The sequence below is a fragment of the Sminthopsis crassicaudata genome, chromosome 5, assembly GCF_048593235.1.
Source record: "Sminthopsis crassicaudata isolate SCR6 chromosome 5, ASM4859323v1, whole genome shotgun sequence".
NCBI lineage: Eukaryota > Metazoa > Chordata > Mammalia > Dasyuromorphia > Dasyuridae > Sminthopsis > Sminthopsis crassicaudata.
This window is the reverse complement of record NC_133621.1, coordinates 237,549,600-237,566,061: the sequence shown is the minus strand read 5'-3', so window position 1 is coordinate 237,566,061 and position 16,462 is coordinate 237,549,600. Positions and strand designations below refer to the sequence as shown.

At 34.8% G+C, this 16,462-nt stretch overlaps 1 protein-coding gene across 8 annotated transcripts in view; it reads left to right on the top strand.

The window, feature by feature from the left end:
• Nucleotides 1–16,462, top strand: part of CNOT2 (CCR4-NOT transcription complex subunit 2) — a 143,258-nt gene that overhangs the window by 33,576 nt on the left and 93,220 nt on the right. For 3 of the 8 annotated variants that reach the window (XM_074270556.1, XM_074270551.1, XM_074270558.1), the window contains exon 2: nt 16,099–16,171. The exons of 2 other annotated variants lie outside the window; for them this stretch is intronic. In XM_074270556.1, the coding sequence (XP_074126657.1) occupies nt 16,099–16,171 (73 nt within the window). Of the gene's footprint in view, nt 1–16,027; nt 16,172–16,462 lie in introns of all 8 variants that reach the window. 3 more of the 8 variants (XM_074270557.1, XM_074270550.1, XM_074270553.1) reach the window with 1 other exon arrangement.

The following is a 16,462-nucleotide window of genomic DNA, read 5'->3' as shown; positions in this document are numbered from 1 at the left end:
AAAGGCGGAGATGCAGACAACCATGTAGAAACAAAGTACATGCTCTGTAAAATGGAGATAATCTCAGAGAGAAAGCATCAAGATTAAAAGGCATTTAGACTTTTTGTAGAAAGAGCTACTTTAACATTTTTAAAGCATTATATATAATTTATATTTTGGGTCTTCTATATATATATCATTTATTTATTTTACAACTCTTCTATATATATCCACATTTATCCTGCAAAAAAAAAAATCAAAAAGGAAAAAATGATCAAACCACGTGCAAACAAACAACAACAAATTGAATGAAAATGCTACTTTGTGATTCATATTCAGTTCCCACAGTCCTCTTCTGAGTATAGATGGCTCTCTTCATCACAAAATCATTGGAACTGGCTTCAATCATCTCGTTGTTTAAAAGAATTGATCATTATATAATCTTGTTTCTATGTACAATGATCTCCTGGTTCTGCTCATTTCACTTAGCATCAGTTCAGATAAGTCTCTCCAGGCCTCTGAAATCATCCTATTGATCATCTCTTATAGAATAATAATATTCCATAGTATTCCTATACTATAATTTATTAAACCATTTTCCAACTGATGGGCATCCATTCAATATCCAGTTCCTTGCCACTACATAAAGGGCTGCCTACAAATATTTCTGCACATGTAGGTCCTTTTCCTTTTTTTATGATCTCTTTGGAATATTGGTCCAGTAGAAGCACTGCTAGATCAAAGGGTATACATAGTTTGATAGCCCTTTGGTATAGTTCCAAATTGCTTCTCCAGAATTGTTAAATCTGTTCACAACTCAACCTGCTATGCTTTAGTGATAAAGTTTTTCCACATCCCCTTCAACATTTATCATTATGTTTTCCTGTCATCTTAGTCAATCTGAGAGGTTTGTAGAATTTTTGCATTTCTCTGTAATTTTGCATTTCTCTGATAAATAGTGATTTAGAGCATTTTTAAAAATATAACTAGAAATGGTTTTAATTTGTTCTTCTAAAAATTGCCTTTTCATATCCTTTTGACACAAGTGAACTCTGTATGACCTGAGTGAATTCTGTAAAATGATGTGAAATCACAGAAACCATGTCTCCTTTGATCTATAACTCCAAATGGTCTCACATCCAGAGTTCGATAAGCTGTGCCATTCAAGAGCAAATCAAACTTCTATTGATCTTACTGGGAAGTCACAAACCCAGGAAAGATTTCACATTCAATTGAGAATTATTAAACTTCCCCTAGACTTACTCGTAAAATAGGTTTTCTGAAACTGATTCTTTGCAGATCTTCCTTCATTGAAAAAGATATGCTGCCTAAGAGAATGCCTCTTGGTGTGTTTTTTAAACAATAAAACCTTATTTTACCATAGCCTCTGGGTTAGCGAATTCTTTCCCTTCTAAAGGAACCTCATTCATTACCATACCTCATAACTTTTTTTAAAAATTAATTTTATAATTATAACTTTTTTTTGACAGTACATATGCATAGGTAATTTTTTTTTTTTTTTTTTAACAACATTATCCTTTGTACTCCCTTCTGTTCCGAATTTTTCCCCTTCTTCCCTCCACCCCCTCCCCTAGATGGCAGGCATTCCCATACATATTAAATATCTTCTAGTATATCCTAGGTACAATATATATGTGCAGAACCAAATTTTGTTGATGTTGTTGTGGCAAGGGAAGAATTGTATTCGGAAGGTAAAAATAATCTGGGAAGAAAAACAAAAACAAAATGCTCACAATTTACACTCATTTCCCAGTGTTCCTTTTCTGGGTGTAGCTGATTCTGTCCATCATTGATCAATTGGAATTGGATTAGCTCTTCTCTATGTTGAAGATATCCACTACCATCAGAATACATCCCCATACAGTATTATTGTTGAAGTGTATAATGATCTCCTAGTTCTGCTCATTTCAGTTGATATAAGTCTCTCCAAGCCTCTCTGTATTCATCCTGTTGGTCATTTCTTACAGAACAATAATATTCCATAACATTCATATACCATAATTTACCCAACCATTCTCCAATTGATGGGCATCCATTCATTTTCCAGTTTCTAGCCACTACAAAAAAGGCTGCCACAAACATTTTGGCACATACAGGTCCCTTTCCCTTCTTTAGTATTTCCTTGGGATATAAGCCCAGTAGTAGCACTGCTGGATCAAAGAGTATGCACAGTTTGATAACTTTTTGGGCATAATTCCAGATTGCTCTCTAGAATGGTTGGATTCTTTCACAACTCCACCAACAATGCATCAGTGTCCCAGTTTTCTCACATTTTCTCCATCATTCCGCATTATCTTTCCCTGTCATTCCCAATCTGACAGGTGTGTAGTGGTATCTCAGAGTTGTCTTAATTTGCATTTCTCTGATCAATAGTGATTTGGAACACTCATATGAGTGGAAATAGTTTTAATTTCATCATCTGAAAATTGTCTGTTCATATCCTTTGACCATTTATCAATTGGAGAATGGCTTGTATTCTTATATGAAGCCAGAGAATCTGGAAAATGGACATCAAAAGGGAGACTGTTTCTGACATGGGGCAGGGGATCACTCACCATAAGTAAAGTGATTGTTTTTAGAGATGGTCCTGGAACATTTTTATACACAGTAACAGCAAGATTATGTGATGATGATCAACTCTTCTCAGCAATGTAGTGATGTAAGACAATTCCAATAAACTTGGGATAGAAAATGCCATCTGCATGCAGAGAGAGAATTATGGAGACTGAATATGGATTGAAGTGTAGTATTTTCATCTTTTTATTTGTATGCTTTTTTTTACTCCTTTTTTTCCCCTTTTGGTCAGATTTTTCTCTTTCACAACATGACATATATGGAAATACATTTAAAAGGATGGTACACAGTTAAGCTATATTGAATTGCTTGCTGTCTCAGGGAAGTTAGGGAAGAAGGAAGAAAAAAGGAATCTTACAGAAATGAATGTCAAACTATTTTCATATGTTTTTAGAAAAATTTGAAAACTACTGAAGAGGGAGAAAACTTATAAGCACCCCTTTACCCCCCCCCCCCCACCAAAAAAAAAAAAAAAAAAAAAAAAAAGATGTTCCTACCCTGGGCCTTGATGAACCAGAAATTGCCTTTTGGGACTGTTGGACAACTCTTTCTGGGAGATTATGGGGACCAGATTATTTTGTATTCCTGTCCTAGAAATGTTTCAAGTTTTTGGGTCAAGCCTTGGTCTAGTTTTATTATCTGATGGGTTCTTTCAGAATACTTCATCCTTTTAACTCCCATACTTTTGCTTCTTTCCCTATGCCTAATGGAAAGAGCACTCCTTTTACATGAGAGGCTTGTGTATTTATTTGGACCTTTGAAGTTTAGCTAAATGTCCATGAATCACTTAACCTCTTAAATCCTTATTTTCTTTATCAGTAAATCTAAATAACATCTTTAGCATCACTTTATTGTTTCTTAAGACAGTATTTTGGATTTAGTTTCTTTGTATCTCCCATTGCTATGCTAAGCTCTGTACTCCTCTTGGACTTAAAAGATATTTAACATTTGTGGAATTAGTTGAATCAGCTGAGATTGTAGATACATTAAAGCACTATATAAATATTTGCTTTTATTATTCTTCCTTAGCTTTGCATAGGTCTCCTTGGAATCCAAAAAACAACACATACCAGAACAAGCATTCTCTTTACAGGAGGATTATCTTTGATCCTTATCTCTTTGTCTCAGATTATTTCTACTTATAGTGAATTTTCTACATAAAGAAATGTGTCATTATAAATTGCCCTTTTTATTAGTAAAAATGGTACTCTTCCTGAGAATTTTGGGCTCATTCCCACTCCCCCCAAATCTTACCCTAAAAGAATGAAATAAAGTAGTTAGGTTTATTTTATTGCAGCTTGCTTACTTTTGATGTCTCTTGCTCCCCCATAGAGTACTCTGAAAATCTAGTCTTTTTTTGTGGACTATTTGCTTTTATTCCCTTTTGGGAGACAGAAAGAAGTTGAGTCCAGATTTTGTTCTCTTTAGAGCAATGAATTGTAGAGCAATGTTTTCTTATAATAACTTTTTATTTTTCAAAATAATTCAAAGTTAGTTTTCAACATTCAACCTTGCAAAACCTTGTGTTCCATATTTTTCTCCTTCCCCATCTCTGCTCTCCCCTAGGCAGCAAGTATCCAATATAGACTAAATGTGCAATTCTTCTAAACATATTTCCACATATATAATGCTGCAGAAGAAAAATTAGATCAAAAAGGGAAAAAAAGAGAGGGGGGGGGTGGAATCCAAACAAGCAAACAACAGCAAAAAAAGTGAAAATATTATGTCCTCGTCCACATTCAGGCTCCATAGTAATCTCTTTGGATGCAGATGGCTCTCATCCATTACAAGTCTATTGGATTTGACCTGACTCACTTTATTGTTGAAAAAAGCCAAGTCCATCATAGTTAATCATCAGATAATCTTCTTGTTGCTTGTGTACAATGTTCTTTTGGTTCTACTCACTTCATTTAACATAAATTCATGAAAGTTGTAAATTCATCCTGCAGATCATTTAAGATAACAACTTATTTAGCCATTCCCCAACTGATAAGCATTCACTCAGTTTCCAGTTTCTTGCCACAACAAAAAGAACTGCTACAAACATTTTTGCATATGAGTCCTTTTCCCCTTTTTAATCTCTTTGGGATACAGACCCATTAGAGATACTTCTGGGTCAAAGTGATGGGGGTTGAGGTCCCTTTAAGATTCCTTTCTGATTTCCAACCCACCCAGGGCTGAAGAAGCTAGGATTCACAAATCCTGGTCCAAAAGAACCCTTTTTGAATTCCAATGATATTCTGGCTTTCCCAGCCCTCACTATCTGCTCAGATTTCCCCAACCCCCACAAACAGCTTCTTCCTTATTTAAGGACCTATTGAAATCTATTCAAATTCTAACCTTGACTTCTGAAGCTCAGGCTGGAGGCCAGCCTGGGACTCTACCCATGGGCCCCTTTGGATTGTCCAAACCCCCCCATTATAAAAAGAGCCAGACTGGAGTCCACTCTTTGCAGAGGTCCCAAACATGGCATCCTTACGCTGGTCATGTCAAGGATTTCTGCCCACCGGAGCCACCCTGGCTCTGGTGTTTTCCTACCTTTTAATCTTACTTCCAAACCCTACAATAAACCTTTTTTTTTTTTTTTTTTTTTTAATCAATTTAGGTTTTGGGGCCTGTAAATTCCTTTACAGGGGACTCTGTGCTGTTGCAATGATCCAAAAGGGGTTCCCCCTTTCCTAACTCTCATCAAAAGGATATGCACAGTTTGCACAACATGTACACAACTTCATCAACAATGCATTAGTGTCCCAGTTTTCTCACATCTCCATTACTTTTTGTTGTCATCTTAGCCAATCTGAGAGGTGTGAAGTTGTACCTCAGAGTTGTCTTAATTTGCATTTCTCTGATCAATACTGATTTAGAGTATTTTGTCACATGACCAGAGATAGCTTTAATTTCTTCACCTGAAAATTGTCTTGAACTTGCTCCGTCAAATGAAAAAGATTGGTTATATAGTGGCAATTACATGAGGAAAATAAGGAATATCCTGGGCGAGTGTGTGTGTGTGTGTGTGTGTGTGTGTGTGTGTGTGTGTGTGTGTGTGTGTGTGTGTAATTAAACTTCCTGGTAATGTTATGCCACAGTTCTCTTTTATTGTCCTGACTCAGTTTCCCTAATTAATGTTATGCCACAGTTCTCAGTTTCCATAATTATCCTGACCCAGTCCAGACTGTCTGGACCCAGTTTCCCTGCTTTTCAAAGCTCAGTCCTGCAAAATCTCCCCTCCCACCTCCCTCTTTATCAGAATATTTGATAAGGATAAAAGATCTTATGTTTTAGAATATCAGAATGCCTCTCCCCATTTTCAGGATACCTCTCTTCATTCTGTCAGATTGTCAGAGTCCTGTTCCTGCTCTCAGCACCTGACTCTGCCCCTGCCTCAGTCTACCCCCTGAGTCTGAGCCATATGTCATTGAGAACTCAAATTGTTGGATTCTTGGAGGCAATAGTCTCATTCAGCCCTGGGACCAAACCATGGATCCTTTTGGTCCCAATAAATCTCTCCCCTTAAATAAATTATTAAATTGTTCTCTAATCTCTATCCTGCCACAGTTTCTCCGGCATTACATTTTCCTGACTCAGTCCTGCTTAGGTTTTCCTAATTGTTCTGCTCAGTCCTGAGAAACCACCCCTTCCTCTTAATCAGAATATTTGATAAGGATAAAAAGGTCTCATATTTTAGAATATCAGAATGCCTCTCCCTATCCCAAGCTATCAGAACATCAGATACAGGCTTATCTAGATGCCTCTCCCCATCTCCTGGGTGCCTCCCCCTATGATTTAATCCCCCTCTCCTGTGGCTCACCCCACCCTGTCAGAGTCCTGTTTCTGCTCTCAGCACCCTGACTCTGCCCCTGCCTCAATCTACCCCCTGAGTCTGTCATTGAGAACTCACATTGTTAGATTCTTGGAGGTGATAGTCTCATTCAGCCCTGGGACCAAACCATGGATCCATTTGGTCACAGTAAATCTCTCCCTTTTAAATAAATTATTAAATAATCTCTATCTTGCTTCTGTTTCTCCGGCATTACAGTAAGTGGTGGATTGTTGCTGAGAATCAACTGAGTTAGAAATCTCTCTTATTCTTTGTTGATCCTTCTGTAGAAAGAGGCAGTGGAAATTTTAGTGTATTTTCTTGTCAAAACCAAGAAGATCTGAGTTCACATCCTGTTCTATGTGACTTTGGGCTAGTCATTTCTCTTTTAGTGCTCTATGCCAACAGTTGCAAACTCAGGAACCTGGGTGTATAGGTTACAGAAATTTCAATGGGGGATCCAATCAGATTGAATTGTAATTGGGGAATGTTTTACATAGTAATAAAAATACTAGACAATATTGTTTAGTTAATGTTAATTTATGGTTTTATAACATGCAATTGCCTTAGAATTGTCCTTGAGTTTGACACCACTGTTAAGCATCCTTTTAAGACTATTAGTTACAGAAATAGTGCTGACTTGCATTGGTAGACATTGGTAGAGGGAACCTCCACCCCAGTTTTCTACTCAGATGAAATTATAGATCCAGTCCCTATTCCTTTCTCTCTAGTCTCTATAACCATTGTATTTATTTTCTCTTGAAAGATGTGAGCTTCTTGAGAGTTGTGATGGTTTTATTTTTTGATTTGTGATCTCCATTGTGTAGCCCAGTACTTGTTACATATTAGGCATTTAATAAATACCTATTTATCCTTTATAGAAAAATCCAAGTGCAGTGTACAAGAAGCCTTTCCAGATCCTCTTCCACCTTGGACCTTAGTACATTTAACTTGTACCTCTGTGTTCTCTTTGTCATATACTATTTTGCATTTTTTTCTAAGATTCAGTTTCTCTTAATACAATTGTGTTACCTGTCTAAACTTTGAATTTCTCCAGGCACTTCTGGCCATAGTAGGAGCTTAATAATTGATGAGTTGAACAGAATTTAACCAGGTACCTTTTCAAAATTCTCCCCATTTAATAGATAAAGAAATAATTTCTGTCCAACTCTACAGTTACTTTGTAGTTGCTTTTGTGTATGTCTTGTCATAATAGAGTTTTCCTGATAATGAATATTTAATATCGCAGCTAATACAATAAGAATCAAGGAATGTCTTCTAAATTTTTAAAAATATTAATTGTAAAATTGAAACTAAGAAAACATAATTCAAAAATCCAACTTACTGTTTTTGCAGTAAGTACTGTTTTTGCTATTTAAGACAACCTCTTTAGAAGAATGGAAAAATTTATCCTGTGATAATAAAACATTAACTTAAAATTGTGCCATATGAAATATTTTACTCATGAAAATAATTTTCTTTTATCTCTGTTCATACGAATATATTCTTAAAGTATCACATCAATAAGCATTTAATAAATATTTATGTTAGACAAGGGACACAGAGTCAAAGAATGAAACACTCCTTATTGTCAAGCTTACATTTTTTCTAGTCAGACCATTTGTACCAAAAAATAAGAAGTTGTTAAGTAGTGGGAGGAAACAACTTTAACAGATAAAATTTGGAAATACTTTTTAGATAAGAGATGGTGCTTGAATTCCATCTTTAAGGGAGTGAGGGATTTAATGAAACCCAAGTGAGGAGGGAGTAAGGTCCAGTAAAGAGAGGATAAGGATAGTCCCTGCTATGAGGAAGGGTTTTGGAAGACACATTTACATATACCAGACACTGTGATAAGGGCTTTACAAATATTATTTCAACAACTGTTTGATATATACATATATTGTATTTAATTTATACTCTAACATATTTAACATGTATTGGTCGATCTGCCATCTGGGGGGGGGAGGAAGGAGGGGAAAAATTGGGGGGGAAAAAGTTTTGGCAATTGTCAGCGTTGTAAAATTACCCATGCAAATATCTGGTAAATAAAAACTATTATTATTTAAAAAAACAAATCAAAACAAAAAAACAAACAAATATTATTTCACTAGAGGCATAGTGCTGTGTGTGATAAAGAGAAGGGCCAAGTTAGTTATTACAGAGTTCAGGAAGTTACTTGGTACTGCTATATTGTTATTAATATTATTTTTCCCCTGAGGCAATTGGGGTTAAGTGACTTGCCCAGAATCACACAGACAGGAAGTATTAAATGTCTGAGGCCAAATTTGAACTCAGGTCCTCCTGACTTCAGGATTGGTGCTCTCTATCCACCACACCAACGTCTAATTTTCAATACATTTATGACATACAATAGTAAATAATATGCAGAGATCTTTACATCTGTTCTAAAAGACAAATAATTCACTTCCTTACTCAGAAACTCTTATCTGACTAGAATTTATCATTCCATCCTTTTACTATGCCTCACCCTCTTAGAACTGATTTTTTTCCTCTCCTTGTGGCCTCCATCTCCTGACTTTTTTTCCTTTTTTCTCAGTCTTGACTTAGATTTAAATGATTCTGCTCCCCACATTCTCTATTCTCAAATCTCAGCCTGTTCTGTTGCTGTGAATCCTAAAAATTCTGATCTGATTTACTTCTATTAGCCATTTCCTTTGAGTCTTTGTGAATGCTTTTGAAGAAAGTCACACAAGCATTCTGACTTGAGTACACTATAAATTTGTTAACCATCTACAACTGATTCCTCCTGGTAACAAGCAATTCTTTTGTAGCTCCTTAATTGATATCCTATTTCACTTGCCTCCAAAGCCTTTTCTCTCTTATTTTCTTAGTTGAGAACCTCTTATTTCACTCAGATAGTTGAGTCCACACCATTTGAACTTCCCAGTACTCTTTCCTTTATCCCCTAAATCTTACCTTCTCCTTTATCCCAGTTCCTTGTAATGAAAGTTGTCATTCCCTTTGTCAAGGCTTAACCTTCTACATTTGCCTGTGATGATGGATGATCCCATCCCTTCTGGTCTTTTCTATCTCTCTTTTCTAGTACTTAACCTTTATCTTTTCTTTACCATTGCCTTTAAATTCAAAAGCCTCCCCCAAACTTTAAAACTTAACATCTTGAAACTTAACATCTTAAATCTCACAATTCCTCAAGCGGTCATCCTACTTTCCTTTCCCATTTTTATTCATATTATTAGAAAAAGTTGTCTACATTCATTTTTTAATTCCTTCTCAGTCGTCAAAGCTTTGCATTCTGACTTCCAGCCTTCTCACTCAATTGCATTGTTCTCTCCAGAAGTTAACTAATGACATCTTAATTGCTAAATCTGATGGTCTTAGTCTTAATTCTTCATGATTTCTTCCCTATCATGCCAATTTGATCACTCTCCTGTATATTTTCTCCTTTCCTTATATTTTCTCCTATATACTTTCTGTTCGTTAGTGATACATTTTCTCTGCTTTCCCTTAGGTAACCTTTCTATATGATAGCTCCTTCTTTTTCTGGATCATTATTCTTAATCTGCATTATGACAATGGGGGCACCCCAAGTCTCTGGAGTTCACTTCTTCCCCTTTTACCATGTACCAGTTTAATTATCTGTATGCAGATTTCTTCCAGATTCATATATTCTTACCTAGATTTTCTTATATCAAATACCTTATTGAATTTTTCTTTTCTCTGCTGCTACTGCTTCCTTTTCTTCTTCCTTTATTCCTTTTTACCCTTCTGCCCAAACTGAGTGAGTCCAGGCATCTGGCTACATCCCAGACCATAGTGTTATAGAAACTGTAACCTGTTCTGTTTTTCTTAGGGAGCTTGTAGGCTCTCTTCTTCTCCAGGGTGCTCATCATATTAGTGCTGGAATTAACAGAGACCTTATTTCTGATCAATTTTTTTTCTGCTGTATCCCAGAATCCCTTGCCTTGAGCAAACCCATTCGTTTCAACATTCCCCTCCCCAGAATGACAGGCATGTCATGAGACCTTGCTCAACCTATTGGATGTTTAAAATGAATGTTATTTGGGCATCTATGTGCAAAATATCTAAAGCACAACTCAATCTTTCCCCCCTAAATCTTTTATCTACCAAAATTGCGTTCTTTTTGTTAAGGATGACACCCTTCTTCCAGCCTCCCAATTTTATAACTAGATTTTTGTGTGCAATTGTACTCCCTTCTCATCATGCCATATGGACAAGGCTCAAAAACTGTAAGTTTGTGTTCCTTTCTTAAGTCCTATTTTGCATTTATCTTACATCTATTTAATCTTGATTTAGTATCTTTTTTATATAGGGTGTCCCTGTATATGCTTTTAAACTTTATAAATTTAAAGCTTTATTAACATTTTGCAACACTATGCACATGTAATTTCCCTCTATATAGTGTAAGCTTTTTCAGAATAAGGCTTGTTTCCTTTTTTTGTTTGGCATGTTGTAGGTGATGAAGAATTTTTTATTGATTGGTTGATTTCATTTCTCCTTTAATTCATCCTTCTTCTAGAGGAAGGTACCAGCATCTTTCCAAATACATGAAGAAGCTTAGATTCTCAGTGTTATTCTCATTTATTATTGTACTCATTGATTCCACATATTGAATCATTTGCTAAATCTTTTCATTTCTGTGTCCACATCTTCTTTGTATCTCTTCTCATTCACATAACTACCTCTTTAATTCTGGTCTTCTGGACAATTTAAATAATTTCTTTATTGATGTCTTTTCACATAACTACCTCTTTAATTCTGGTCTTCTGGACAATTTAAATAATTTCTTTATTGATGTCTTTTCCTTTTTTTTTCCCCCTTTATTTTGTCTTCTATCCACTTGCCAAAGTGATTTTCCTGAAATACAGGCCTGCCCTATCACCACACTATTCAGTAAACTACAAAGATTTCTTTTGCCTCGAGAATCAATATAAACTCAGAATGGTATTTAAGTCATTCTGAAACTTAAGACTTCTTTCTACCATTTCACTCTGTGCTGACTGCCTCCTCATCCTATCCTACCCTCCATTATTTGTCTCCTCAACACTGTATCTCATTTTCTTTTTACTGAACTCAAGTACTGATGCCTTCTGTATCAATCCTTAATGTTTCTATCTTCCTTCCCCAAAGCATTTTGTATTAGTTTATTAATACTCCATATTTATATTAATAGCTCTTTCAGAGAAGATACTGTTTCATTTTTGTCTTTGTATCCCTAGCTATATTGCATGGCATATAGTAGTATTACTTTCATTTTACAGATGATGAAGAAAGCCCAAATAGGTTAGTGACCTACCGATTGGTCACAAAGCTAGTCAGCAGAGGTAGAAGCTTGCACTTGCTTGGCTCTAGGTCTAGCATTCTTCATGCTTCCTTTCTTCTATTAATTACAAGAACTATCACATCCTTTCTTGAATGATTAAGGTGCTTTCAGATATTTCAGTATAAAAAATAGCCATTTATATTTATGGCATCATCTAGACAACACTTCTTGATCTTGAGGGGTATTCCATGATTCAGAATTGTTGCTTTTTATATGTCTTAACATTTCATACTTGTTTTTATATGGTTGTATAGCAAAATGTCATAAGTAGGCTACTATATACTGATTTGTATAGAATCATGGACAATGTGACTATTCAAATATTTAATTATTAAGTTAAACTTTTTCTCAGAGACAACATAGTATAAATATATATATGTATAGATACATATACATATATATATCTCTATGTGTATATATATATATGTATATATATATATATATATATATATATTTTTTTTTTTTTTTTTTTTTTTGCTGAGGCAATTGAGATTAAGTGACTTGCCCAGGGTCATACAGCTAGAAAGTGTTAAGTGTTAAATGAGATTAGATTTGAACTCAGGTCCTCCTGACTTCAGAGCTGGTGCTCCATCCACTGTGCCACCTAGCTGCCCCAGAGACAATATAATATAGAAAGAATCTGGCTTTGAAGCCAGTGCCTGGGTTCATGTCCCATCTCTGACACATACTGACTGGGAAAACATATAATGTCTCAGTAATCTATAACTTGCAGGAAAATTACTAACATATATTGGTAGAGGATTTTCCATTTGTTGAAGATATTTTATATATCATCTTTCTAAACTCTTCAGTGCATAACTGAAGTAATTTATAACTTGCCCTATGCTATAAAGGAAGCAGAGCTACCTTATGCAGCTTTAACTACTCTACGGTACATTAATTAAAATAAATATCTTTGGTTTTATACTATTTAGGTCAGGGGTTCTCAAACTACAGCCCGCAGGCCAGATGTAGCCCACTGAGGACCTTTATGTGGCCTGCCGAGTTATGGCAAATGGGCTGAGGGGCGGAGACAGAGTGTGAGTTTTTGTTTTTACTATAGTCTGGCCCTCCTACAGTCTGAGGGAGAGTGAACTGGCCCCCTATTTAAAAAAGTTTGAGGACCACTGATTTAGGTTCTACCTTCATATTTAACCACTGATAACTTAAAAGTTTTCAGTTTCTGTTATTAATATGATAAAATATCAGCTGTCTGGAATTTAGACTCCTAGAACATTGAAATATCTATCTTTGACTGCATATTGATATATGCAGCTAATAATGTTGGATTAAAGTTAATGATTTGATTTCAGCTTGGAAGGAGCTCTTCACTATAATACCCTGGGGAGATAATCTTCAACTTTTTCTTGCTTAACTTCCCCCCACCCCCACCCCCCCCAATGAGTTGGATAAAGGCCTAGTTTGGGTATTTATAAAATTTTCAAGTGCCACAAAATCTGGAAAGTAGAGTTCACATGGTAAGTGATAGTCAAGATTCAAAAAGATCTTGACAAACTAGAACATTAGCCTACATATAATAAGATGAAGTCTAATAAGACTAATAGTAATTTTACACTTAAGTTTTTTAAAAGATTAACTTCCCAAATACAAGATAAGAAAAGTAATGGCTATCAGATTGCTTTTGAAGATCTGAAATTTTTAGTGGACCATCTGCTTAAGATAAGTCAGCAGTTTGAAAATGGCAAAAAAGATACCTAATGTGATCTTATCTTGTATTGAGAAGCATCCTGTCTAGGACTATGGAAATGATAGAATAGAGATAGGTGCTGGACCTATGATTTCTTTTGTTTATTTAACTCCCTACCAATGCTGATTGACATTGAGATGCATACAGTCTTTTTTTTTTTTTTTTTTTTTTTTTTTAATAATAATAGCTTTATTTTTCAAAATACATGCAAATATAATTTTCAACATTCATCCTTGCAAAACCTTGGGTTCCATATTTTTCTCCCTCCTCACTTCTCCCCTCCTCTAGACAAATAATCCAATATAGTTACATGTGCAATTTTTCTAAATATATTTCCACATTTATCATGCTGCAGAAGAAAAATCAGATCAAAAAGGAAAAAAAAATGAGAGGAAAATATACAAGCAAAGGTAAAAATATCATGTCATGATCCACTTTCAGTTCCCATAGTCCTCTTTCTGAATGCAGATGGCTCATTCCATCACAAGTTTATTGGAATTGGCCTGAATAATTTCATTGTTGAAAAGAGCCAAGTCCATCACAATTGATCATCACCTAATTTTTTTTTTTTTTTTTTTTTTTTTTTTTGGTTGCTATATACAATGGTCTTTTGGTTCTACTCACTTCACTTAGCATCAGTTCATGTAAGTCTCTGTAGGCCTTTCTGAAATCATCCTGCTGACCATTTCTTATAGAACAAGAATATTCCATTACATTCATATACCATAACTTCCTTGTTGAAAAGAGCCAAGTCCATCACAGTTGATCATCACGTAATCTTCTTGTTGCTGTGTACAATGTTCTTTTGGTTCTACTCACTTCATTTAGCATAAGTTCATGAAAGGCCTCTCTAGGCCTTACTGAATTTATCCTGCTGATCGTTTCTTACAGAACAAGAATATTCTATTATATTCATATATATTCATATGTCATTCCCCAACTAATAGACATTCACTCAGTTTATAGTTCCTTGCCACTACAAAAAGGATGTGTAAGAATAGGGGGAGGGAATAATTATAATGAGCAAAACAGACCTCCTCATGCAGAAGAGGGGGGCTAAAAAGGGGAGGATGCAGAGAACTTGGAATTTAAGGGAGTGCTCATCAATTGATCATTCATTGAATAAAATTGTGATGTATGAATATAATGGAATGTTATTGTGCCACAACAAATGATTAAAGGGATGATTTCCGAGAATCCTGGGAAATATGAAATGAGTGAAGTAAACAGAAATAGGAAATTAGTTTATACAATGAAAACAAAATTGAAAAAAATAATTTTGTAAAGAAAAGTAAACTTGAAATACTTTAGAACTCTATCAAATCAATGCTTAACAAAGTTTGCAGTGGACCTGTGATGAGGCATGAGACCCTCCTGCTGACAGGTGGAAATACTCAAGGTGCAGAAAAGTGACATTTGAACACAGCCATTATATATGCAGATATTCCTTCCAACATTGAGGGATTCTCCTTTCATACCAGAGAAGTCTTTAATTATTATGGTATTAAAAGATAAAATATGTTGATATTACACAATTCTATACATATATTTTATATAGTTGGTTTATATAAGAACATAAACGTAAGGGACAGGACAGAATGGAATGAAACATAGCTAGAAGAATTTAGAACCCACACAAACACCCTTACCCAAACAATCCTTATATAAATATGTTAAATTCAACAGAAAAAAAAGTGGGGAAATGGAGAATTCCTTTGAATTCTTAAACCTATCATTATTAATTTTCTAGTGTTTATTATATCTGTTTGAATGATTTCTGAAAACCCACAGTACTTTTAGTACTACATATAACATAGAAAATCAAGGTTGCCATGTCATTTTAAATTGAGGTCAACGGTACCTTCTTTTTAATCTGTTTTGTTTCAATAGCTTATATTTATACACATACGTATGGAGATACATGCATATGCATATGTAATTAATATACACACATATTTGGCATTATAAATTAATTGAAAGAATGCATACAAGTAATGATAGCATACAAAATATTTGTCTTCATTTGCATTCTGTTCATTAGAAAAAATGCTATTGTAATATATTGGGATAAAATTTCCTAAGTGATAATTTAATTCCAAATAAGAGGAAATCTTTACATTAGAAAAATTGCTTCTTAATAAAATGAGAAAACCCAGCTTTGGCTGTCAGTCAGTCACTGGTCATCCACTTAAAAGAAGTTTTGCTTATTTTGGCTGCATCTTTAGTCATCATGAGAAGCTTCTGATCCTGACAGGAGGATGTTTATTAAACAAGAAAATAGGTTGAGGCACACTCTTTGTTTATTCCATTTTCTCTCACTGTGGACTACTTCCTTATAGTGAGTTCTAGCAGATAGTTTTAGTTGGTGTGAGAGGGAAATTTTTCATATTTGATAATTTCTTGTTTCAGATAAAGCATGCCTGCCAGTCCCGCCATCCCCAGATTTACCAAAGGGGAATCTGTTAAGATGTAATACAGAAAAGTTCTGTTCTTAGTTTTTTTCTCATTTTGTTTTTTATGTTATCATATTGGATATTTTTGCTGCTGTTCTTATTTTTTACATGTTAGTAATTTTGACGGCTTTTGGATAATTCCACTCTAGAGGGAGAACTTGGTGGGCGGTCCTTCCTGTGACACGACCCTTGAGTGACAGTTCTGTTTGATTGCCTCCAGTACTGTGAGGAAAGGACACGACTCTATGGTGAGGACTGATGGACATACATTATCTGAGAAAAGAAACTACCAGGTAAGACCATATTTTTTCCCTTATTCCATTGGTCACTTTTATAAAATTGTTTAGCTATATGTTAGCCAGAATGATCAAATTAGATGTGAATCAGTTTAAAAAATTGTGATTTACATTTAAATAACTTGCATAATATATTAGACAAATGAAAGAATTACACAGTTTTTTATCATATCAAGATATTGATCTATCATTAAGGACATTCCTTTAAAACCAAAATTTAAATTTTGGTTTTTTTTTTGTTTTTGTTTTTGTTTTTTGTTTTAATATATAATCTACCCCAAATATTAT